Source organism: Dermacentor albipictus, chromosome 5 (assembly GCF_038994185.2).
Source record: "Dermacentor albipictus isolate Rhodes 1998 colony chromosome 5, USDA_Dalb.pri_finalv2, whole genome shotgun sequence".
Taxonomy (NCBI): domain Eukaryota; kingdom Metazoa; phylum Arthropoda; class Arachnida; order Ixodida; family Ixodidae; genus Dermacentor; species Dermacentor albipictus.
This window is the reverse complement of record NC_091825.1, coordinates 121,618,611-121,642,215: the sequence shown is the minus strand read 5'-3', so window position 1 is coordinate 121,642,215 and position 23,605 is coordinate 121,618,611. Positions and strand designations below refer to the sequence as shown.

General features: G+C 50.4%; 1 protein-coding gene across 1 annotated transcript; it reads right to left on the bottom strand.

Moving 5' to 3' along the window:
• Positions 1 to 15,022: 15,022 nt before the first annotated feature.
• On the bottom strand, positions 15,023 to 18,510 carry LOC135911617 (uncharacterized). Its single transcript, XM_065443945.1, has 3 exons — positions 18,374 to 18,510; positions 16,469 to 16,957; positions 15,023 to 16,076 (listed from the first exon to the last, which is right to left on the bottom strand). Exons 1-3 carry the CDS (start codon positions 18,380 to 18,382, stop codon positions 15,279 to 15,281), a joined length of 1,296 nt encoding a protein of 431 aa, XP_065300017.1. The 5' UTR covers positions 18,383 to 18,510; the 3' UTR covers positions 15,023 to 15,278.
• Between the last annotated feature and the right edge of the window lie 5,095 nt (positions 18,511 to 23,605).

The following is a 23,605-nucleotide window of genomic DNA, read 5'->3' as shown; positions in this document are numbered from 1 at the left end:
TTTAGGACAAAACGAACAGGGACTGCCGGTTGCCGACATTCCTGGTTGGTCCTCTAAGTAAAGCAAGGGACTGGTATCGCGCAAGTGCGCTGATGGCGTTCGAGATTCGTATTCTCCGTTGATCACTGCCTGGGTTATATAATTTTGCTTTTGCCGTGGCGTGATTTTATTTTCGCGCTGCTTACGCATCAACTCAAGCGCCGAGCATTCTTTCAGTGCACTGGAGAACTGTACGCGACACGATGAGTGCACCGATGAAACGCGCACGTCAACCCGTTCGTGCGATCTGAACCTCGTTCCACTTACTCAATGAAACTCAAGGCGAACGATAATAAGAGCGTTGTACAGTAGCAGTGGCCGAAAGCTCGACTCACTAAAAGCGAAACCTACGCAGAACGAATCTAACGAGAGTGTCATCGACTTCCTCTGATTCAATCAATCAAGCCATGCTCTGATGCGGCGATGATGCCCGAGAGGGGTGGTGGTGGTAACAACTTTATTAACAATTCGGCAAATTCGTGGCCTGGGCCTAGGCCGCCCCCGAGGAGGTCCGGAGATCCTGTCTCCTCGCCGCCTCACGTGCTTGCTGGATGGCCCATAGTTGATTTTCGAGGTTTGAGCTGCGCTACGCGGCCGTCCATCGCGCCGCAGCTTCATCTGGGGAAACTGCATTTTCTTTGCATATAATTTCACATTCCCAGAGTATGTGTCTAAGAGATGCGTGAGCCCTGCTGCATAATTTGCAGTTATCATCTGAGTAGATGTCCGGATATATCCTTCTGAGATGGAGGGGGTTGGGGAAGGTCTTTGTTTGTAGCTGCCTCCAGTCAACCGCTTGGGGGGTCGATCGAAAATATACCACCTTTGCGCGTAACAGCGGTCGCAATGAGACGTTTTACTGCGTCGTTTGCGCGCTCGCACTACGCTTCGCTCGCCACGAGACGCAGCAGGCCGAAGCGGCCCTACGGGCGGCGTGACCCGTCTTCGGAGCCGTCCGACGTTGTACGTCGCGAGCCCGTCGGGCCGGGGCTGGCGTGGTCTCCTTCGGAAGCCGCTGTCGCGCTGTCGCGTGGCCGTGTCTTCGACGGATCGCCCCCCCCCCCCCCCCCCACTTCTATCGCGCTGCGGGGGGACGTGGGAAACGTCGTTCCGGTATAGCGAAGGCCGAGCACGAACGTTGCCTCACCCCCTCGCCGACAGAGTGCGTATAGTGAGACGCGTGTATATAGCGAGGAATACAAACGCGGTGCGCCCGCGGATTAAGACGATGACATCAGAACCGCGTCGTGACGCGGCAGGTTTTGGAGGGAGGCGGGAGTGGTGCTGGTGCCGCTGCGCAGCCGCCGGTTTCCCTAATGTATTCAGCATGCGACCGGTGATCGCGTGCGCTGCTTGCATTGGGGAGGAGGAGCAGGAGGAGGAGGAGGAGGAGGAGGAGGAGGGCAGAAACGAACGCGCAATGGGATCGGATTAAAACATAAAAACGCGAACACTTTTTTTGAACGAGCGAACTTGAATGTTTAGAGGTGGTACTGTAAGGGGGCTCATCACGACTCGCCGCCGAGCGCATACCTCCGCGTCGAGAAGAAAAGGATTGCCCTTCGCGTTCGCCGCAGCTAACGTGTGCACTTTTTCAAGTCCATTTCCAAGTCCGCTTTTCCAAGTCCAAGTCCAAGGTAGGCCAAAAGGAAAGCGCACGCGTTTCAGCGCACCTGGATCGTCTTCGGATACTTCTCAGCGCTCGACGTCGATTCGGAGAAGCGCGATGACTAAATGCTAATAACACGCGCAGGGCCCTCTTCACTTTTTCAAACAACATATATTTCTCTGTTTAAACCACGGTTGTTCAGTTTTGCACCGAAGGCTCCGAGCCACGACACATTGCCTGGACTTGGTTTCACGAAGTTCCGGCGACTGACGATCGCCGCCGGTAATGCAACTCGCGGTAGCCACAATACGCACATACCGATCTGCCTCGCGACAATATATGAACAGCGCTTTTAACCAAGTGCGCGCTTCCACAGACAAAAAGGCAGGGCGCGCCCGTCGCGGTAGCTTCGTGACTACGTCATTGCGCTGCGGAGCTCGAGGTCGCGGGTTCGATTCCTGCCGCGATCCCGACCGCGGCTGCCGCATTTCATTGGGGGGCACAATGCAAGAGAATGCTCGTGTACTTAGATCTATGTGCACGAAATAAAGCCGGAGTCTCCGTTACGGCGTTCCTCGTAATCAGACCGTGAGGCTGCGCGAATATTCGAAACCTTCGAACTAAACGAATCGAATGTTCGATTAGGTCCTCAAATCTCATAGTCACTATTTGATTGGGTCATGCGCATCGAATAGTCTTCGCTCGAAAATCCTAATGTTTTTTTTAATAGTTCTTTATAGACTCTACACGAGCAGGCATGGTATTGTAGGAGAATTGCGATAGCTTTCATCCCATTTACAGTGGAAATACCGTATGCTAAGGCACGCTGGATCGCTTAGACAGGGAGGCTTTTCAGGCTAAACACGATCACTCGCAATAAAAATGCTGCTTGCTGTACGATGTATGCTAAATGCTGAACGACCGTTGGTCATTTATATGCAACGACGACGATGCATCGATGACGGTGGCGACACGTCATGCCGTTGACTGACATCCAAGGCAGCGAACATACGTAGAATACCGTCAACGACCGCTGCGCTGAAAGCCGCCGTGTGAACGACTGCTGCGAAGCACACCAACTATAGCCGCTCGAGCGTTCTGTATATATAACGTGGCCGCATCGAAGCCTTGCCGTCAACCGAGTTTCCGTGCGGAAAGCTGTCGCAGCGGAGGCTGCCGTCGTCTGAAGAACAGTTTTGCCTTCGTAATGTGCACAACGTCGTCTTCGTGCGCAACAGCACATTGCCTTGCTGCTGGCAGCTCGGAGTAACCACGTCAGATGCCGTTATACTCCGAGATTCTGTGTCGATCCTGCAGCGCGAGACCCCGCAAGAACTGCATCAAGCGCGGAAGTTGCGCGATAGCTCAGTGGTTCCGTGTGAGCCTAAGTCGGCGAGTCTGAACAAGCCGACGTAAAGGGTATGAGTGAGCTTCACCGAGTGCAAGTGGGCGTGTGTGAGTCTGGGCCAGCGTACGTCGAAAATAATCCGCATTGGCATCAATCGATGGCTCTCAGTTAGTCGATAGGGAGTAGTGCGAGTGGGTATGAGGTCCCAATTGGAGTGAGTTGAAGAGATTAGCCTGACCTTCGTACTCTAGAACGTTCCTCCACTGGAAATTACACCTCGAGAGAATGATGATGATTATGGTGATGATGATGATGATTTATAATGGCATCCGCTTTGAAATGTTGCAGTGACAAATAGCCACCTAAAGTGCCTGCTTGAACTTGTCAGGCTAGTGCTCAACTAGTGTGCGCTCTCTCTTCCCTTCTTTCCTTTCGCCTCTTTATTCCCCATCTCCCAGCGCCTATACCAATAACGACCCCGGCTTCATCTCTTCCTTGCTTTTCGTCGACCAATACGCCAAACGTACAGGGTGTAGTAGGCTCGTAATCAGTATAATAGGCTGCTCTACACCGAACCGAACCTCCCTCTTCGTTCGGAAGATTTGGGCATGCTCGACCGGCTTATACGTAAGGCGTATACAGCCAGGCGCTAGGGCTCTCACTCGGAGAGGTGGCACTCCGTGTGGAAACACTCGGCGTGCACAGCACTGCTCGAGGGATCATCGACGCCCACCTTGTAAACCAAAGAGAACACCTTCAACGCTCTGTAGCTGGGCGTTGCGTTTACCAAAGCCTATGCGTTCCGCATAGGGATGGACGACACCGCAACCTGTGACCACTGCGGCTATGAAGAATCGATTGGCCATATTTTGTGCGCCTGCCCGCAGTGCAGACCACAGAGGGAATCCCTTCGCCACGAACTCGACCGATTGGACGACGCGACCACTATCGGGAGAAGGAATTCTACGCAATCGACAGGACCTAACGTCGCAGAAGGCCGGGCAAGCGCTCTTCTTGCTATCTACCGGCCTTTGTGAACGTCTCTATCTGGAACGCCCCTTATGTGTGTTTCTATGTGTGCGTGTGTGCTTTTTTTTTCATTTTTAGCCCTTTCGTCTCTGTCCTCTTTCTGATCCCTATATACCAACTTCAGTGTAGGGTAGCAAACAGGAGACTGATATCTGGTTAACCTCCCTGCCTTTCAACTTCATCTCTCTCTCTCTCTCTCTCTCTCTCTCTCTCTCTCTCTCTTCAACGCTCTATGCACCACCGGCAGCCAAGTCCTCAGGCCACTCGGACACCCTCTACGCTTGACTGAAGCCCTCCATGCAAATGACCACCTATTTTCGAGATCAACTGTGTGTTCCACCTATACCCAGGGATATGCACCCCGTTCACCACGTTGCACGACGCCAAGCCAGAGCACTGGCCCTAACCCGCCAGTACGGGAACCATCCTAACACCTTCTGCGTGGAGACCGCCTGCATCCACCTCCTCACAGCGCACGCTGTTAGCGTCGTCGATAATCAAGGCTGTGAAGTCATCGCCGCCGCCACTTGCCAAACCACCACCACGAAAGCAGAGGCGGTTGCTATTGCGTCGGCCGTAATTGCCCACCTGTAATAAGGCGGCGCCGCCCCCATCGGGCCATATGGCCTGACGTCGCCTTCAAACAAACACCTGTCCTCATCTTATTAGGTATATCACAATACATCCCACTGTCTGCCCTGACAAATGTCCGCACTGCAATGGGTGCGCCTCCTTATACCACACGCTAACCCCCTTCCTGATCCTACCCTATGTTCGAGCCTGCGAGATCAGCTACTGCTGGTGGAGCGGGTGGTGACTGCGGCTGGAATTACGGGCTGAGTCTACTCGCCGGCAGGTGAAGAAGCAAGACCAGTGTTGTCGATACGATCCCTTGCCCTTTAAGGCTTTAATAAAGTTTCATACTACTGCTACTACTAGAAATGTGTCTTGCTTGTCCCGACCGCTGAAGAGTGAACGATCATCATCTTCGTATTTCAGCGCTTCTGGAAGGTGCGCGCTCGCTGCGGCTCTGGCTGAGTGAATATATTGGCATTCCATAAGTACGTGCTGAGTAGCTTCCGTTTTTTTTAAATCTGGTGCAAACACATGTTTCATCATGTTGCGAATACTTGCTTCTGCAGTGCATGCTTTTGTCCTTAGCATTCCAATGCAATGAATGACAATAATGGAGACTTATTCGCATCCCCCTTGGAACGGGGCAGTGAAAGATAGTCACTTAGCCTGCTTGATTTAATCAGGTATGCTATACATGAAGAAAGTGGGGATCAAGTGAAGTACCAAGACATCACGCAACATTACAAGCCAACCTGCGAAACGTACGCACCCACACGCAACTCACCGGGCCCCCGCCAAGCTGACGCCGAGGAATCCGAACCCGAGATCATGCACCCTCTGTTCACGTACCAATACATGACGCAAGATTACAAGCTAACCCGCAGAGCATATGCACCCCCACACATGTCACTACTGTTGCGACTGGCGTTCTGAAGATGTGTAATGTACTTTGCTTGTGGAGGAGTAAGGGGACGTGGGGCTGGGCCCAATATTCGTAACGGTTTACACACAAGTTTATATTTACATATTTACAAGAAAATTCAAAGTAGTACAGGAAAAGTTCATGAAGAAGTTGTAGCAGCCGATCTCTCCAGGCGTCCGTCGCTCTTTCTATCCCCGGCGGGGTCATTGTTCAGTTGCCTCCCCCAATCCGGCGTCGGGAGACCGATCACTTCAGGTCCCACCAATCCGGAGGTTTGTTACCCTTTTCCTCAGAATGGAGATTTGTCGATAGCACACTCACACCACTGGGCACAAACAGGGGATGGGGGATCGTACACTGACTCCGTCTCCGGCGTGGACGGGTGGTTTGGGCGGCTGACAGGTGATGGACCGTATCATCGCGCTGACCGCGTCTCCGGCGTGTACGTGCAAATTTGGGCGGCTGACAGGTGATGGACCGTATTTTTGCACTGACAGCGCCTCCGGCGTAGACGTCGTGCCAATTTGGGCAGCTGACTGGTGAAGGACCGGATCCTTGCTTAGTGCCCAAACCTCTCCTGACCGAGGTACTCTAGTGGTGGTCATACAACATCCCATTTGAGAACGAAGTTGAAGAGGCCGTCGGCCCATTTCACATAATTGCGTCATCCGTGACCGGAGGTTGTCGCGGGGTGAAAGGCAGATCACAACCCCACCTAGAGAGCAGGTGGCGCCAGCGCTAACGTTCACAAATGCCATCCTGGGGTTAAAATCGGACATCGCGTTGGGATTGGAAGTTACCCACAGGCGGGCAGGCCTGTTGGCCTTGGAGGCCCACTGTTATACCACAAATGAGGCAGTGAAGCGCAGTGAAGTCAGAGAAGTGCAGAGCAAGATTATTTTGAAGAACAGCTGAGGAAGATGGATGAAAATAAATAGGTGGCTAAAATGCACAAATAGGAGTGCGCCAAATTGTGGACACAGAATGGAGGAAAAGGTCAAGAAAGCTGGCAACCAGGTACAGGGTCATTGAAGTCTTAAATAAACAACCGGGGTCATCAAAAAGCAAGTGAGAGAAACAGACACAGTAAATTGTGTGCAATGGATGCAAACAAATAAGACCATAGAGATTTACAAGAATGGCAAGAAAGAAATCAGAAAGGAAAATCTGTATTATAACACAAAGGGCAGTACCTTGCTATTTGAGGCCCGAGCTGCTTGCCTAAGGACAAAAAGCATACCGCTACAGATATTCGTAACAGGGTGAAGCATGTACCTGCTGCAGCAAAAATCCCGGAGACAACTCGGGAAGCCCTAATGGAATGCGAAGTTATTCACCCAGTGAGACCAGTAGGTAACGTACGCGTTCCAGAAGCACTTGGATTTAACGTGGGCGGAAGCATCACCGGTCAGTAGCCTAGATAAGCAACAGCGTTTAGAGTATTGTATAAAAAAATATAGTCAGGGAAGAAATTCATAGGATCGTATTCATTACAGGCGTGGGTAACTGTACAGGTTTTACAGCGAAGCTGTGTACCTCTACCATCCAAGGAAATTTTCGGGTCGTTGTAGTAAGCAAAAAACTCCCAATACGTGGGCCGATACCGAAGATGGTGCAATGCAGGGCCGACCCACGGTGGAGGTGAAGCAGGCGTTAAGCATTCCCCATACGTGGGCCGATCACGAAGATGGTGCAATACCGGCCCGACCGACGGCGTAGTTGAAACAGGCGTTAAGCACACCCCGTATACGTGGGTCGATCCCGAAGATAGTGGAATGTCGGGCCGACCCGCGCCGGAGGTGAGGCCGGCGTTTAAGCCTGCTTCACTTCCTACGTGGGCCGAACCCGAAGATATAGAGCACATTTTTGAACCCCTAAAAGTAAAAAAAAAAACTAAATAAAAGTGAGGGAAACGCGCACCACCAAGGTGTAGCAGGTTTAATCTAATCGAAAGTAAATGAAGAGGGGCAAAAAACCCAAACTGCAATTTGATAAAAAGCCAATTAAAAATAATCGCGGTAAGCCGACATAAAAAGAGGCATATCAAGAACATGGATCAGGTATTAGTGCACAAGGAAACGTCTGCATGGGCACAGCATGTGTCGTCTCAAGATTCTGTCCAGTGCTTTATTATAACACAGAGCAAAAGAAAGATAGGAAGGAGGAAATAGAGGGAGAAAAGGGAAGACAGGAAGAGAAATAGAAAAAAGGAAGAAAAAAAGGAAGAAAGAAAAAAATCGGGACGACAGGAGAGGTCGGGAACAGAGAGATCCCAGGCAGGTCCATCAGTAAGCCGGGCAGCAGGAGCAGATCTCCGGGTCAGCATGACTGCAATAGGCTTGAAATCTGTACCGAAACAGTTTCGGGAAGAACGGCAGCAAACATGAGACACCCAATATTGACAAAAGTATTGACAAATATTGACCATACTAGGGGAATGTGAACAGACGCCGAAGGATACAGACAAGATAAGTACAGAAAACAAACGAAGTGGGAGGGCTGAGTTGGGAGGCCAGGCATTCCGTCCATAGTGCCCCCGGGGAAAAGCTCCACCTTAGTTGGCATAACGAAGGACACTATAGAGCGAAAGGCAAGGAGCAAGGTGGGAGGAGTAGGAAATGGAAAGAAAGAGAAAAGGAAAAGAAGAAAAAAGAAAGTGATACCAGAGGACGAAATTATGGATGACTGAAGGAAAGATCAAATTAGGAGGCTTCAGGGAAAGTGAACGAAGAGATGAGGCGATAGATGCGAATGTGTAGTGTTCTTTTCCGTTGGTCAATAAGAAGGGAGTTATAAAGAGCAGGCATCACAGTAGGCTGGTGGTGCTTGAGGAAACGAGCAAGATCAACAATGAGAGGACAATCGTTGAAATAGTGTTGCAAGCCTGAGCACGGTGTACCACATACATGCACAATTACTGTGAAACAAAAGATGAAAACGGTAATAATAAATATGCAAGCGGCCATGATAGGTGATGAGTTGAACGATGGGTTTTTTCGGTAGGAAGAGAGGAGGTATGCAAGTAACGTTCTTAATCTATTGAAATAGTGCTGTACCACTGTTTTCTTGGGTCCAAGTCACATTCCACTAGGCGAAGGGAGTGGCACGCATCTTTGACTTTATGGATGAAGGGGTGGAGAAGGAGAAACCTGGATAAACCATGTGAATCGGCGGAATTAGCAAAGAGGTCTGCCAGCTCATTGCCATTGACTCCCCGATGCGCCGGCACATGAAAAAGATACACTCGACGCCAAGTAGATATGGAGAGAAGGAGTTGCTTGATATCCCGGACATACACATTGGTGGTTGTTAAAGTATTCAATGCAGTAAGTAATGAAAGACAATCTGAGAAAATGTGCAGAGAGGTAGTATGGGACAGAGCCCGGGTGTAGGCTAGTGCCTCTGACAACGCGACAGTTTCTGTGGTACCGACCTTGGTGATATGTGGCCATGTGGGGTGAAAAGTAGGAAAGCGGCGGCAGCAAAGTGAGAAGTATAGGAGTCATCAGTGCAAAGGTGGTATACCGGGAGAGCGGTTACAGAGGGTACCGCATGGAGTTGAAGGCGATGATAAAGGAAGCGGCGTTTGAGGCTGGGATGACAGTCCCAAGGGTTCAGAGGGTACTGGATAAGCAACGGATGGTAAGTGGTAGGGCCGTAGAAGGTAAGGGCCTTAAGCGCGAACAAGGAAAAGTGTGCATTTAAACGGTACAGTTCAATGGGGAGCGGTAGGGCAGTAGCCAAAACATGAATAGACGAGGTACGCGTCGTACGAAATGCTCCGGTGATGGTAAGAAGAAGAGCACGTTGTACAGATGCAACATTGAGTTTAAATTGGGAAGTGGGAAAAGTCGGCCACCAGACAGGGAAAGCATATTATGGAAGGAAGCAGAACTTGAGGACAGAGGGGACGGAGAGCAGAAGGAGGCATCCAATAGTGCATTCTTAGGAACAGGATATAGTGCAATGCTGGCCCGACCCGCGGCGTACGTGAAGCAGGCGTTAAGCACTCCCCATACGTGGGCCGATCCCGAAGATAGTGCAATGCCGGGCGGACCCGCGGCGGAGGTGCAGTTCGCCATTAAGAGGAAGCTTTAGCTCGGGTGCTCCTATCTAAATACATGTAAAAAGAGAATTCGTTTTTCTCAGCAACCACTGCACCAAATTTGATGAAGTTTGCTGCATTTAAAAGAAAAAGCTTAAAATCTAGTGACTGTCGGTTTTTAATTTTCGATTTACGTCGTCAATATCTTATTAAAATTTGGCAAAAATCGAAAATTCTTAAAAAAACGAGACTATCAAGTTTACAACTCAGTAACTCAACAACGAAAAATGATAATACAATGCTGTGAATTGCAAATAATAGCACATCTTAAAGCGCACAAAATTGATATGTCATACATGAATATAAAAAAATTTAGTAATATGGAAATACAGCTTTTGCAGAACCCTTGTGAACAACGTAGCAAATTCACGTAAGATATAAAATGACGGATCGAATTTGTCCCCTTTTAACGATCTAATTGATGACGTTTACAGAACCGCGATATCTGCTTTTGATGCAGAGCTATGAATGTGTAAACTTGGTGCTTCTTCTTAATTTTTTTTTGCAAACTACCGAATTTTTGAAAATTCCTTTAGCAAAATTCAGGGCCTAAATCGAAATTCCGCCTCCAACAGTCACTAGAATTTAACTTGCTCTTTTAAATGCAACAAATTTCATTAAAATCGGCCCAGGAGTTATCTCAGAAAAACGTTTTTGCGTTTTACATGTATTTGAATTGGCCGCGTCGAAGTTGGGCCCGCGCTAAAGCTTCCTCTTAAGGGGCCCACATACACAGCTTCGCTGGCCATCCTTCTTCACAGAGTGGAAGGGCACTGATAATTTTTTTAGCTGCACCAATTTTTAAAGGTTGCCACTAGCAAATAGCGCAGTTCTAACCCTTCAGCCAATTTACTCGAAGAGGCGGCCATTACTTCTACGAAAAATTAAAATGTGTGATTGAATATTTAAAATAATTGCATTAATTACGTTCTGGTTAATTATTTTATAGCACATATTTCAATCTACGAAAGGCAGCTAATGAATTGTCAAGACATATCGACTTAAAAGAAATTCGGAGAATGGCACCAGTTTCGAGTTATGCGCTGTCAAAAGGGGGGGGGGGAGTTAAAAATGCGCTGTTGTCCTACCTAAAATTTCAAGGAAACGCGCTGTTATGCATTGAGGCGCAAGAGTAACTGGATGGCCAATGCATTTCGTCGGACTCATCGAAAATTATTGTCTCGAAACTGGTGTAGTTCTGAATATATTGGTTCCAAGTGGACACGTCTTGCGAACTAACCGGCTACAACTCGTAAATTTAGACATGTCGGTAAAGTAATAAATTAGGAACTTGATTGGTGTAATGGTGTTAATTATTAAATTAAGCGTCTCGATTTCTCATTGAAGTAATGGCCACCTCATCGAGTAATTTTGCTCCATTGTTAGAATTGTGCTACCTGCCATATGCAATTTTTAAAAAAATTGGTGCAGCTAAATTACAAGCAACCACCTAGTACAAGGTAGATACAGAGGGTTTAAGAAAGAGAATATATTAGGGAGACATAGACAAGACACTAGACTGACAAATAACTGCAGATTACTTGATTAGCTCAAGCAGACTAGGCGACTACTTGTCGCCACCCCTTTTCGAAGGGGATGCCAATAAATCATCATCATCATCGCGAAGTGGAGGAAGACCTTCGATTCGAGGATCGTTTGTGAATACGGGGAGTGGGGTCAGTGCCTCATGGTGAGGCAGACTGCGCACGAGTTGGGCGCGTCCTGCTCCTGGACATTCGGTCCAGGGGCACATGCGTGAATTCGAGTCTCCTGTGACGGGGCAAAGTTTGGTTTTTCTTCTACGTATGGTGAGAGTGAAACTAAGGACAGCGCGTGTCAATGTTCTAGACTCATGTCTTCTATCTATCTATCTATCTATCTATCTATCTATCTATCTATCTATCTATCTATCTATCTATCTATCTATCTATCTATCTATCTATCTATCTATCTATCTATCTATCTATCTATCTATCTATCTATCTATCTATCTATCTATCTATCTATCTATCTATCTATCTATCTATCTATCTATCTATCTATCTATCTATCTATCTATCTATCTATCTATCTATCTATCTATCTATCTATCTATCTATCTATCTATCTATCTATCTATCTATCTATCTATCTATCTTTCTCTCTCTCTCTCTCACACACACACACACTCCGCCTCTCCCTCTCCCTCCCTAAGCGTAGAACATAGCAGACTGGACAAAGTTTAGTTGACCTCCCTTCCTTCTCCCCCACGCCCTCTTTTTCGGAGGATGAGGAGGCGGTGAAGTAAGGAAGTGGCCTGCAGGTATACAGGAACGACAACGCGACAGTGACGGCAGTGTGACGACAAAATTAAGCACAACAGATGAGAAGAATGGATGCATGGACGGACGGAGCAAAGCCAGTTTCTCGCTCTTAGCTGCTGTCACAATAAAACGCTTTCTTTCTTTCTTTCTATCTTTCTTTCTTTCTTTCTTCCGTTTCATTTTTTTTTACCAGGACAACTTAGAGGGGACGGTCACTTATTGCCCCGCGCACAGCTGGCCGCAAAAGTTTTCGGGGGCATGGAACTAGCGAAAAAGAGATGTCCACGTGACTTCGCCACGTGGAATTCATTGTGTATAATTGCGGTGGTTGATTAATATAATTTGTGAGGCTTAACGTCACAATGGCACACTGGGACTATAAGAGACGCATAGGTGGAGGGCTTCGGATGAAATTTAACAACTGCACGATTCATTTACTGCGCACTTCAACTTAACTGTATACCTTAAATTTCAGGATTTCCACGGTCTGGAATCGAATCCGCGTCCTCGTGCCTAACAGTAAAACGCCATAGCAAGCGGGCCACCGGGGGGAGTCAATGTGGTAGTCGTACGGGGAAGCATGCGCTATAAAAACGTTTCGAATTGGGTAGCGTATATTTAGGCTGCAACGTTAACTGTATTTTTTTTTATTTTTCTTGAGTCCCGCGTGGTCCGAAAGCTTTCGCGGTTGACGTTGTATACACAGAGATCTTTTGCCTCGCGGAACTAACCACGTTGCTTATTTTTTTTTCTTTATTGCCGGTCTTCGACGTACACCAGCAAAACTTTTTGTTGGGCTAGTTGGTGCATTACTGAAGTACTATAGCGCCGAACAGACGACATGTCTGTGTCTCTTCTTCCTGTGTCGTCTGTTCGGCGCTATAGTATTTCAGTACTTTCGACGTACACATACGGCATAAACAGATACACTTCATAGTGGTAAAAGCAATGACCGTCTTGGGCCCTTGCGACTAGTTAAAAACACTTGATTACCGCTAGTTCATCCAATATATGCATCCATTCGGGTGGTTCTGTTCTCGTTTTATAAGCTTCACGCAGATATAGCACGCTCTCAATGAAATGCTCTCTCGCAGGATGAATAACAAGCCTCTCATGACGCTCATCCATTCTTGTTTTCCAAAGGCTATGTAAACATATTGCCACAAACATGTCACATGGCATATCTGCGTTCTCAGTTGGCAAGAAGCGGATGCCGTACGGTGTTATCGGTAATTCCTTTTTCAACGTCCTTTGTAGGATGTCCCACAAGAACATTGCATCTGAACAATCAAGAAAGATATGCTCAATCGTCTCTGGTTGCCTGCATCTTGAGCAGTTTACAGACCACGGTACAAAGATTCCCCTTTCTCTTAGCCATGGCTTCACTGGGAGCGTTCCACTGTGTAAATGGAATAGTAATCGACGGTTCTCTTCTTTTTTCTTTAAAGGTTCGTACTATACTAGTCGGTAAATCAGAACTTGACAAGAACAGGCAACAACTCCGTTGCGCTTTCTTCTGGGTCCCAGAAACATCCGGGACCACACTGCGAAGTGCAGCGCGTGCAACAGGCCCTGCACGCACGCGCAGCGTTTCCCATGGTGCACACTTTGTTTTTTTTTTCTCAAACTGAAAAGAAAAAGAAAAAGAAAAAGCTCGCCATCACGCGCGGTCGAAAGGAAGGAAGAAGAAACTGGCACGCATTTTCAGCGCGAACGCGGCGTGGACAATTACTTGACGCGCATAACCGCGACCTCGTTGGCGGATGTAGGCGCTTCCGATGGCGGACGCGTGCGGAACGTCGGTGTGCACTCCTTGCACTGACGCTCACGTCTGGTTGCGTGCCATCCGGTCTGTCATCCCAAGCGCCAAGCCAAGCCGAGCACCGTCCAGCGATCCCCTGACCTGCCAGCCGAACGTTGGGTGCGCGCACTCCTGATTCCGCACCGTCGAAATCGGTTGGATCCGGCGCTCCGGCCATCAACTCCGTGCAGGCCAGTCGCGCGTAAACGTGTTGCGCCCCTTCGATGTCCATGCTTATCGCGTTTTGCTCCACTATATACGAGCGGAAGTTACTCTCTTCCTCATAAGCTCGACGCGGAGGGTTCCAAGACGTCTTAACAACACTTTAGACTCTCACAAAGGGCTCACGAGTCTGCTCGTTCCTTCTTAGGAAGAAACGGGATCGAATTAACAAGAAAGTGGATACGTGTTGGTCCGTTTGTGTGCCGGTTGCGCCCGTTCTTTTCACCTTCCTTTAATCCTGTCAACCCTCCTCTCTACGTGGCGTGGTGATGCCGGAACTCCACCTCATCTTGGCCTCCGTGATTTTGTCCATTGTCCTGTGTCGTTGCTCGGGTCCTGTGGCCAGCTCGGCCACTGCTCGGACCTGGGTACCGTGTGCAAGCGCGCGGCAGCATTCACACGCAGTTTTACAGGCGCACAAACCAGCCAGGGTGGTGGTCAGTGGCACTTGCGACTATGATTCGTAAGCCATATGTAACGAATCCCTCTATTATAGCGCTGAGAAGACGCCCGATTGACATTGGTCGCAAGCTCAAAATCGATAGCGTAATAATTTCATTGTCATGACTGTGGCCCTTATCTTTATTCGATGCGCTAAAAACACCTTGCTACTTATCTCACTGATGAGGAGCAATGGTCACGCTGTGTTTGTCTGTTCTGGAATGTTCTGAGTCATCTTGAGTGACGCACGTCGATCGAAGGAAAAGTGCGAGTCCATGGGCTAATCCAAAACGAAGGTTAAGTGATACCGATTCCAACGAAAGCTAAGGGGCCCGCAGGCTTGAACTTTCTCGGCCCAGAGGAACTGCTTCCTGCAACTTGCAACATCTTTGCCCGAGTCTTAGGTTCCACTCAATTTACATATCACAGTCGTCTTTCTGGAACCCCGTTGACATTGACCGAGCTTTACTGGGTCATAGCCGTGCCCGCAGGCTGCAGTTTTCCAGACCCTGTTCCTGACCCCATTGTGGATATAGGGTCAATATCGGGGCCACAAAAGCTTTGCAGCTTTTTTTTTTCGTCCGAACGATTTGTCCCAAGGAGAGGAAGTAAAAACAAAAACATTCATTGCTTTTTTGTCAACAAGTAACGTTTATTCCTCAACGCAGCGAAAAAAAGGACCACACCACATTTATCCATACACCGCGAGTTGAAGAGCCCTGCTTGCGGGGCTCTCCACAAGATCTGACCCCGGTCCCACGCACACAACGAAGCACAGACACGTACAGAGGGGGACAAACACACAACGACGACGACGACTGCAAGCACGTCCTCATGCACGCGCACACGAAGTCTAGCACAGACACATTCGGGCTTCTCCTCTTCACCACTGCCAGCCCGCGCCGCCGCCAGCACCGCCGCCAGCGCCGCCACCGTATTTCCCGCCGAAGCCTCCGGCTCCGCCGCGGTATCCGCCGCCGGCTCCGCCCAAGAATCCACCGGCGCCTGATCCGCCGTATCCACCGGCGCCTGATCCGCCGTATCCGCCGGCGCCGCCGTAGCCGCCAGCGCCTCCTCCGAATCCTCCGAGACCACCGGCACCGCCGCCGCCGTGGTGGACCTTGAAGGCCTGCACTCCGGCTCCGCCGCCGAAACCGCCGACGCCGCCGCCAAATCCTCCCCGGCCGAATCCGCCGGCGCCTGCGCCGAGACCCCCGCCGAGACCGTATCCTCCGGCTCCGTAGCCACCGGCACCACCGCCGTATCTGCCGGCTCCGCCTCCGTACGCACCGCCGCCATATCTGCCGGCGCCGCCTCCGTACGCACCGCCGCCGTAGCCGCCGCCGCCGTATCCGCCGCGGCCTCCGTACGCCGAAGTGGTAGGGCCGTACTTGGCAGCCAGCTGGGAGGCCGGAGGCTGGGACGACACGAGGTTCACATCGGCGGGGCTGTCGCTCTCGGTGCCCGGCTCGTTGGTCTCGACGGTGGCGCGGAAGCCGCCGGCGTCGGCGGCGTACTTCACCTTCCTCTGGCCGCCCTCCGTGTTGATGGTGTAGACTCCCTGGACGCGGCCGCTACCGTCCGATGATTCCTGGCGAGAGCTGGAACCGTCGGGGCCCTGGGCTTCGTAGCCGAAGTTGTACGGCTTGGGCGTCTCGTCGACGTACCCGCCCCTGTAACCCTGCGTGTGCACCAAACACCAATGTGAGGAGTCATACGGACACTGATATTTTTTTTAGCCCTGTTGTCCAATCAACGTGTATTAGCATACATCTACTGCTCAGCGTACAAACAGTGGTTGCGGTACGCGTCTAGTCTGCTGAAAAGTCACGGAACAGCAGGTATCAGCGCCTCATTGTTCACGTTATATATACCTGCGTCCCGTAGAGATCGCTTCTATCAGTACCTTCAAGAAAGACGAAGTTTTTGGTTCTCCTTCTTAGGGAATGTGTAGATTACTGTTATAACGAGACTATGAGCTATTACTGATGTCAATCGCTGTCACCAGATGCGTCTAAAGCCGTTTGATCTGCACTACGTGCGGAACGTGCCATTTCGATCGAAACCACTTACTCCTCCTCCACCACCTCCGTAGTATCCACGGCCACCAGCACCGCCGCCGCCGCCGCCTCCGAGGAAGCCACCGCCGAGGCCTCCGCCATATCCTCCACCGAGTCCGCCACCAAGTCCGCCACCAAGTCCGCCACCGAGTCCACCACCGAGTCCACCACCGAGTCCGCCTGCACCGCCATATCCGCCTCTGTAGCCGCCGCCGCCGCCGCTGCCGCCGTGGTGGACGGTGAAGCTCTGTCCTCCGAGGCCGCCGCCGCCGAGTCCGCCGCCGAGTCCACCACCAAGTCCACGGCCGAGTCCAGCGCCGCCCAGGCCTCCACCGAAGCCGCCGCCGCCGCCGCCGTGGTGGCCGCCGAAACCGCCGCCACCACCACCGTGGTGTCCGCCGAAACCGCCACCGCCAAAGCCGCCGCCGCCAAATCCACCAACGCCTCCGCGAATGTTACCGGCGTTCGCCAGAACGGCGAAGCAAAGTGCGGAGACCGCGACCTGCAAGTGAAACGTTGAATGGGGGTCGTTTAAAAGACTGGCCACGGATCAACCCGCATGATATCAGCTTTTTTTGCATTTGGATGTTATGCATCTGGTGGATGTTATAGATGCACTGATGCATCTTCAACATCCACCTTGCCGGAACGAGATGCTGTTTCGAGGCCCTGGCGGTCATTTTTAGCCCGTGAAGAAAGGACATCCTGCATCTGCGATCCCAACAAAAGGCATTTCGTGCATAAAAGGCATCAAAAGGCACTTTCCCGGGTGCTTGGTAGTTCAGGAGTGCACACGTTAGGGGGTCTAAGCTCGGAGGCATAACTAGCTGGAGCTGCGGTCCTTGTCATTATTCTCGAAGCGCATCATTGATAGTGATGATAGACTTGTCGACGACTCGTCCTTTATGCACACTTGTAGGGTATACATTGTATATTCTTTTAAAAGCTATAATGTTCTATGCCATTTCGCATGTCCGAAGTCTGCTTTCTGAATGTATGACATGGTTCCACGCCATGCGCGTAGTCCGGATTGCTTTTTCCATCTAATGTTGCAGCGGAATAACAGTAAAAGGCTATCCATCACATTTGTCGCGTCAGCGAATAAGTTTGTAGCCGATTAATGCGGTTCACCTGCAGTTTGGCTACTGCTGACTAAACTTGTTCCCGAGAGGCCGTGTGCGGGATGGCCCTAACCGTAAGCGGCGGCGTTCACTGCTGCTGTAAGTTCGCTACAAGAATTCCTCATGGCTACTTGAAACTCTCTATCGGTCCGGCAACACTAATTAGGCTCCTCATTAGCATAAGTCATGAAATTAGCGTTTTGCTACACCAGTTGCAAATTGCCCAATAGTAGCTCTAGAAGCGGTGCTTACAGCGAGGTGAGGTAGCTGTAGGTCAAGCTCGTTGTCCCTGGCGTAAGCAGATCTTCATTGTTTGACTACATGTTGCAATGATCAGCGGGCTTGTAGCGTTACGTTTACCAGTGCGGTAGGATCATTTACGTGAAATTTAACCGATGCGCATTCAGTGGCTACAGATGTTGGCTGAACCACATTTCGCTGAAGCATTCTTAGCTGCTCTGCACATACGGTTAGTAATGACATAGTAGTGCACAGCATAGGTTCTGTTCCTCTCCTAACTCATTGTTGAGGACGTGGTTTTAGGCTCAACTGTACTCTGCATCTTACATCATTGGCTGTTCGCGACGTTGTCACCGAAAGCTGCCGGTATACGTATCCCACCGCGTCACTTCGACACGCCTGTCACCCGCAAACGGCAGGGCCGTCCCCCTTCCCCACGAATGCATCCGATAGTCCTGGGGGTTTCGATCCGAGGTTCGGGCCTGCCGTGCGAGTCCGCCGTGCTCCTGCCGGGACGCGGGGCTGCGGGTCGCGCCACGCCGAGGCTTGCGGCTCACCTTCCACATGGCTGTGTTACGCTGCTTGCTGCCGCTGCTGCTGCTCGTGCTATCACACTGTGGTGCTGCTGCTGCGGTGGTGAGATCGCTTGTGTCCAGACCGAGAGCCGGCGGGCCCTTTTATACGGGCCGCGCCGATGCGGCCGCGTGTTGGCCGGGGCGATGCATGCAGAAAGGCGGGGACGATCCAGATGCAGTGATCACTCTCCTTCTTGTTGCGCATTTTATTCCCCCCCCCCCTCCTTCCTTTCCCATTCTCATTTCCGGCGTGCATACCTTCCCAACTCTCCCTCTCTGTGTACACCCTCCTCGGACGGAGACTCTTCCGCGTAGCGGGACCCCGCGTGCGCCGGACGTCGGCAAGGGCGAAGTCAGTCAAGAGAGGGTGCCCCGGACTCGTTCGTCAAACACGACGCCGCTCACTGGTCATCGATGCCTTCAAGGCTGCCTTTCACCCGCCGAGAGTTAAAGCTTTAGCCGAGAGTGGCGAGCAAGAAAGCGCGCCGGTGATGCGAGTGGACGGTGCAGGGGGGGGGGGGGGGGGGTGCACCCTCCTCGGTCTCCCCGTGGGGACCTTACGCGCAGCCCCTTTCCGCATCCATCTCAACCCCCCCCCCCCCTTCCCGCATCACAACCGCCACTCTCGCTCTCGATAGACGCGGCTACCTCCTCCTCGGCGGCCGCACTACACGGGGATTGCCTTGGGCCAGCGTGCTTGCGTGCGTGCGTGCTGTGGTCGCCGGCATTGCGAAACCGTTAATTGTGCACCGCTCGGCTTGGCTAGGGGAGAAGACGCCGCTCAGGATGACCTGCGCGCTGGGCGCTGCAGCGCGCGTGCGCGGAATCCACAAGGCCTAAAGTTTCCTTCTTTCTTTCTTTCTTTCTTTCTTTCCTTCTTTCTTTCCTTCTTTCTTTCTTTCTTTCTTTCTTTCTTTCTTTCTTTCTTTCCTTTTTTTTTTCTTTGAAGCGTCGGGCGTGAAGAGTGCGCGTGCGCCCACGTGCTCTTGACGAAACTTTCGCGCTAGTTGTTGTTGTTGTTGTTGTTGCAGCTGCGCGCGCTTTGTCGTCGTTTCGTCGTTCCGCTGCTTAGGGTCCGCGGAATGCGCTTTGCAACCATTTTCTTATTTCTCCCGAATCTCCACTTCATCTCGGCAGTTCGCCGCCGCGCTGGTGTAAGTTGTCGAGTGCCTCACCAGCGCGGTGGGACGTGGTGCTCGTAGCGAATTATAGGTGACTGCTCCTGAGCTATGGGCGTATAGCACGCACGTTTAGAGAAAATGTAGAACATGGAGACAGACGCGTCTTGTCTCTATCTCTCTCTTTCTTTTTTTCTCTTTGTGATGCATAGGAGTTTTAATTTACTTAGGGTCGATATTTTTTGCACTGTAGATCCTTGAGTGTGTATCCCCATCTTTCTTTTACCTACGTGAGGCAATCAGCAACTGCGGTAAAAAAGACGGAAGTGTGTTTTGGTGTGTGGCACTGAAGAATGGCTTCCACCGCAGCAACGGCGTTTTCACCCATGCCCAGCGGTTGTGTTCTATAAAACGATGACACAAACCAAGCATCATAACAAAGAAATGTTTTTTTTTTCATGTATCTTTCTCCATGTAAAAGTAAATACCGGCCATTTCTTGACCGCAAGAATACCCGTGAAAATGCGCACTTTTTTCATTATTTCCCTTTAAGTGCGCGAAAGCAGGCAAACCTTTGATGCTTTTTAAACCGTGTAATGGTCACGAAAGATCATTTTAAAGTTTAGATTTTCTTTTTTTTTTCATCAGGCCCGCAAAGCCTGCGGTACGACAGCAACATACGTGCGCCGAAGGCAATATTTCTTGCCGTTGGTGAACAAGTGGTAATTGTGGCTGCTGCTTAACAATGGGAGGTATATGCTGCTTGTTATTGCGGGCGACGCTTCATAGGACTTTTACTACATAATGAGCGACATGGGCGTCGAACAGGGATCTTTAAAAGGACCCACGATTGAGGTTTTGCGTTGTAACTATATTGCTGGAATAGAGACAGACGCAAAACAGGCAAGGAGGAGCGAAATACGCGTATTATGAAATGTTTAATAGCAGTTGGTAGTACACAACGGAGGCAAACATTCCTGGCAAGAGAAACAACCTCACCGCTCGACTGTCATTTCAGGCGTTTGTGTGTCCGACGATTACGGTAATCCCTAATTCGAAATTTGAGCCCATACGTGTTTTGATTTAGCGATATATCGAGGCAAAGAATTAGAGCCCGAGATCACCGCACCGACTGGCACTGGGGCCATTGCCGTCAGCGCTTTCGCAGAGAGAGGGGCATTATGGGAACGCCGGCACGATGAGCGGCAACGGAGCCAGCTGTGGAAGAAGACGACGACCATAGAGTTTCTCACCATATTACCTAGAGGGAAATCTGGCGCTGCAGCGCTGTATTGTGCATGGGAATACCGGTATATTGTGACTTCTGATTGGCATCAGGCAAGCCATCAGCCAGGCAAGCATCGTTCCGTCTGTAACAAAGATTCACTTTCTTCTAAAACTCGACGTAAAAAAGCTGTTTTAGCTTTATTATTACACAAAGACATGTTTTCTTTAACAATGAGAACTTGTTATTGCATGTACAATTATGTGATGCGCAAGAAGTATCAGCGGGCTGCTGAAGTTGGAGGACAGACGACAAGATTCGCGCTCACTTTGAGACACTTTGTCGGCTGTTCTTGCTTTTCTTCCCTTCGTCATGCATTGTAGGTGAGTAAAGATGCAATTTGCGTGAAGGGAAACATTTTATGAAGGTTTTACTTTAGGAGCGCGTCATTTGTGTAGCCATATCCACGTTTTAGACGAAGCCTCCTACGACACCAGCCAACACAATCCTCGCAGACACATATACCGTCATTCCCATGACGGCACAGCGCCCCTTAAGAAACTCCCATAGACGGTGGCGCCAGATTTCCCTCTAGGTGTTATAGTGAGAAACTATATGACGACGACGACGAACGCACGAGCATGCAGTGCCACAAGCGAGTTCGTGCGGATAACGCCGATGGACGCCGACTATCTACCGAGGAATGGGCGCCTAAGAGCCTGCGCTTCTATAGGAGAATGTTTCGATATATCTGTATCAGCCAGGCGTCCGCAAGCTTGCACACTGCGGGGGTACGAGTTCATGAAGGTCGCCGTTCGACTTGCGCGAATTTCGTTACGTCGTACTTATTAATGCGATTGTATCATACATAGGAGGACCTCATGCGCCCACTTTGTAGCTATCAGTCTGACGGGGAAAAAAAAAGGCCGATCCCGATGGTAGCGCTCTGGCCTAATGCAGCGTTTCAAAGCGCTATATAACTGCCACGAGGTAAGAGTACGAGAAAGTATCACGTGACGCACGCGCCAGACGTTCGGGCGGCTGTTCTGCAAGACAGAGGTTCGATCCCACCATTGTTCGCGCATTTCTTCACAGCACGCGTTATAGAAGGACTTCGCCCACTTCGGAAGGCATCTAACGGGAAACTCGAGGCGTGTTGAGCGTATGAGCGAGCGACCGGGGCGTCCCAGCGTGCACGAAATCGCAAGTTTATAAACGATGAGAGGTACAGAAGCGTCACCTTGACAAAAGCGCAAGGTCGCCAGTGACACACGCGCGCGCGCAGCTATAATATATAGCTGTCGAGACGGGTCAGAATCGTCACATTCCAATTATAGAGATTTCGCGGGGGTAAATTTCTGGCCTAAAGTCTTGTCGTATACGCCGTGTCGCATGTATATGGCGGGCCACATTAGCTCCAGGTGAAGTATATATAGATATACTCGTGCATCGACGGGTGCTCTTCTGTTACGTATAAGTCCACCCTAAGTGCGTATTTCTTTCTTTTTTTTCTCCGCCTCGTGCGTTTTGTGTTTGTGGCGCTTGTTACAGCACTTTCGGGCCTAATATGACCGAGTTAGACTGCTTCTTCCTACGCGTCGGACCTTGGCCTGTACGCTCAACATCACTGCAAGAAACCGCGCGTTTTGTGTTTGTGGCTTGTTACAGCACTTTCGGGCCTAATGTGGCCGAGTTAGACTGCTTCTTCCTACGCGTCGGACCTTGGCCTGTACGCTCAACGGCACTGCAAGAAACCGCTGAGCTCCAGAGCACCGTTACACGCGACGCCTGCAGGCTGTTGCTCTTGTTCTAAGGCGCGCGATCGAGCCTATCTTTTATGGGACGGATGACGTAACGAGCCAGCTGTAAAGACGAAGGTTATACGACGAAAACCAAAGCACTTGCGAGAGGGTTTCGAGAGCGGGAAGCTCGTAAACGGTCGAGCTATAGGCCGCCTCGCCCGCGCCCGTTACACGCCTTTCCAACAAGGCGCACGCCGTGTTACTGGATTCTTCGAAGTATATAGTTGATGGATGCGCATTGGCAGACTTTGTGCAGCCTCTTGTGAGCCTGTGCCGTGTTAAAGAGCGTCACCGTCCCTGCTATCGGCGCCGGTTTGAACATTCTCTGTGTTTTTTTCCACCCTTGCGGCGACCACTCGTATATACGCTCTGCGTAACATTTCATTCGCGGATAGAAGCGCACCGGTGCACTGTATGCAATGTGTGGTCCGTCGGGTATACGTGGGCCACCTGATAAAGTTCCCGTTGCAGCTGCAGATAACGAAAGAAACCCTTTGTCCTTTTTGTCCTTTTTTGTCCTTCTTTTTTACTACGACTACTGCGCCTGTACTACGCTTCATTCGCATATCCACGTAGATACTTCGCGATGCGCCATGATGTCGTGCAGATTATACGTTAGCGTAGTTAATTGCGAAGTGCATAGTTAATGATATGCTGAACAACGTTCTTAGACATACTTCAGTTTCACAGCTCCGCTCGGGAGATGGCCGAAGTGGTGGTCACGCGAACTAGCGGCGCTGCGATCGCATCTTTCGTCAGTTTTTTTGTTTCGTTTCTGATAGAAGTTGCTCCATTTCTGGTAGATTTCCGGTTTCAATTTTGAGGAGTTGTTATTTCACAGTTCTTAATTTTGAGCCTCTTTGTGAAAATTTGTCATATCGGAGCTAGGTATTGTAAATGCGTTTCTGGTTTCACTTCTGGTTTCGTGTTGGTTGCGCTGCGTCGTCTGCCGTTATCCTTCTCCGTTTTGTAGGTGTTGTGTGATGTGTCGTGATTTGCTCTCTTGAAAAGCTTCTTGAAGAAGCGTTTCCGCGTCTCATGACAGCAAGAAGTTCCCTATGCCGTGCTG

Bases quoted from the DNA above. Each gene is read 5' to 3' on its own strand.
- LOC135911617 (XM_065443945.1), bottom strand. The intron at 16,077-16,468 runs GTAAGTGGTTTC...GTGCACACGCAG, and splicing joins ACGGAGGTGGTGGAGGAGGA to GGTTACAGGGGCGGGTACGT.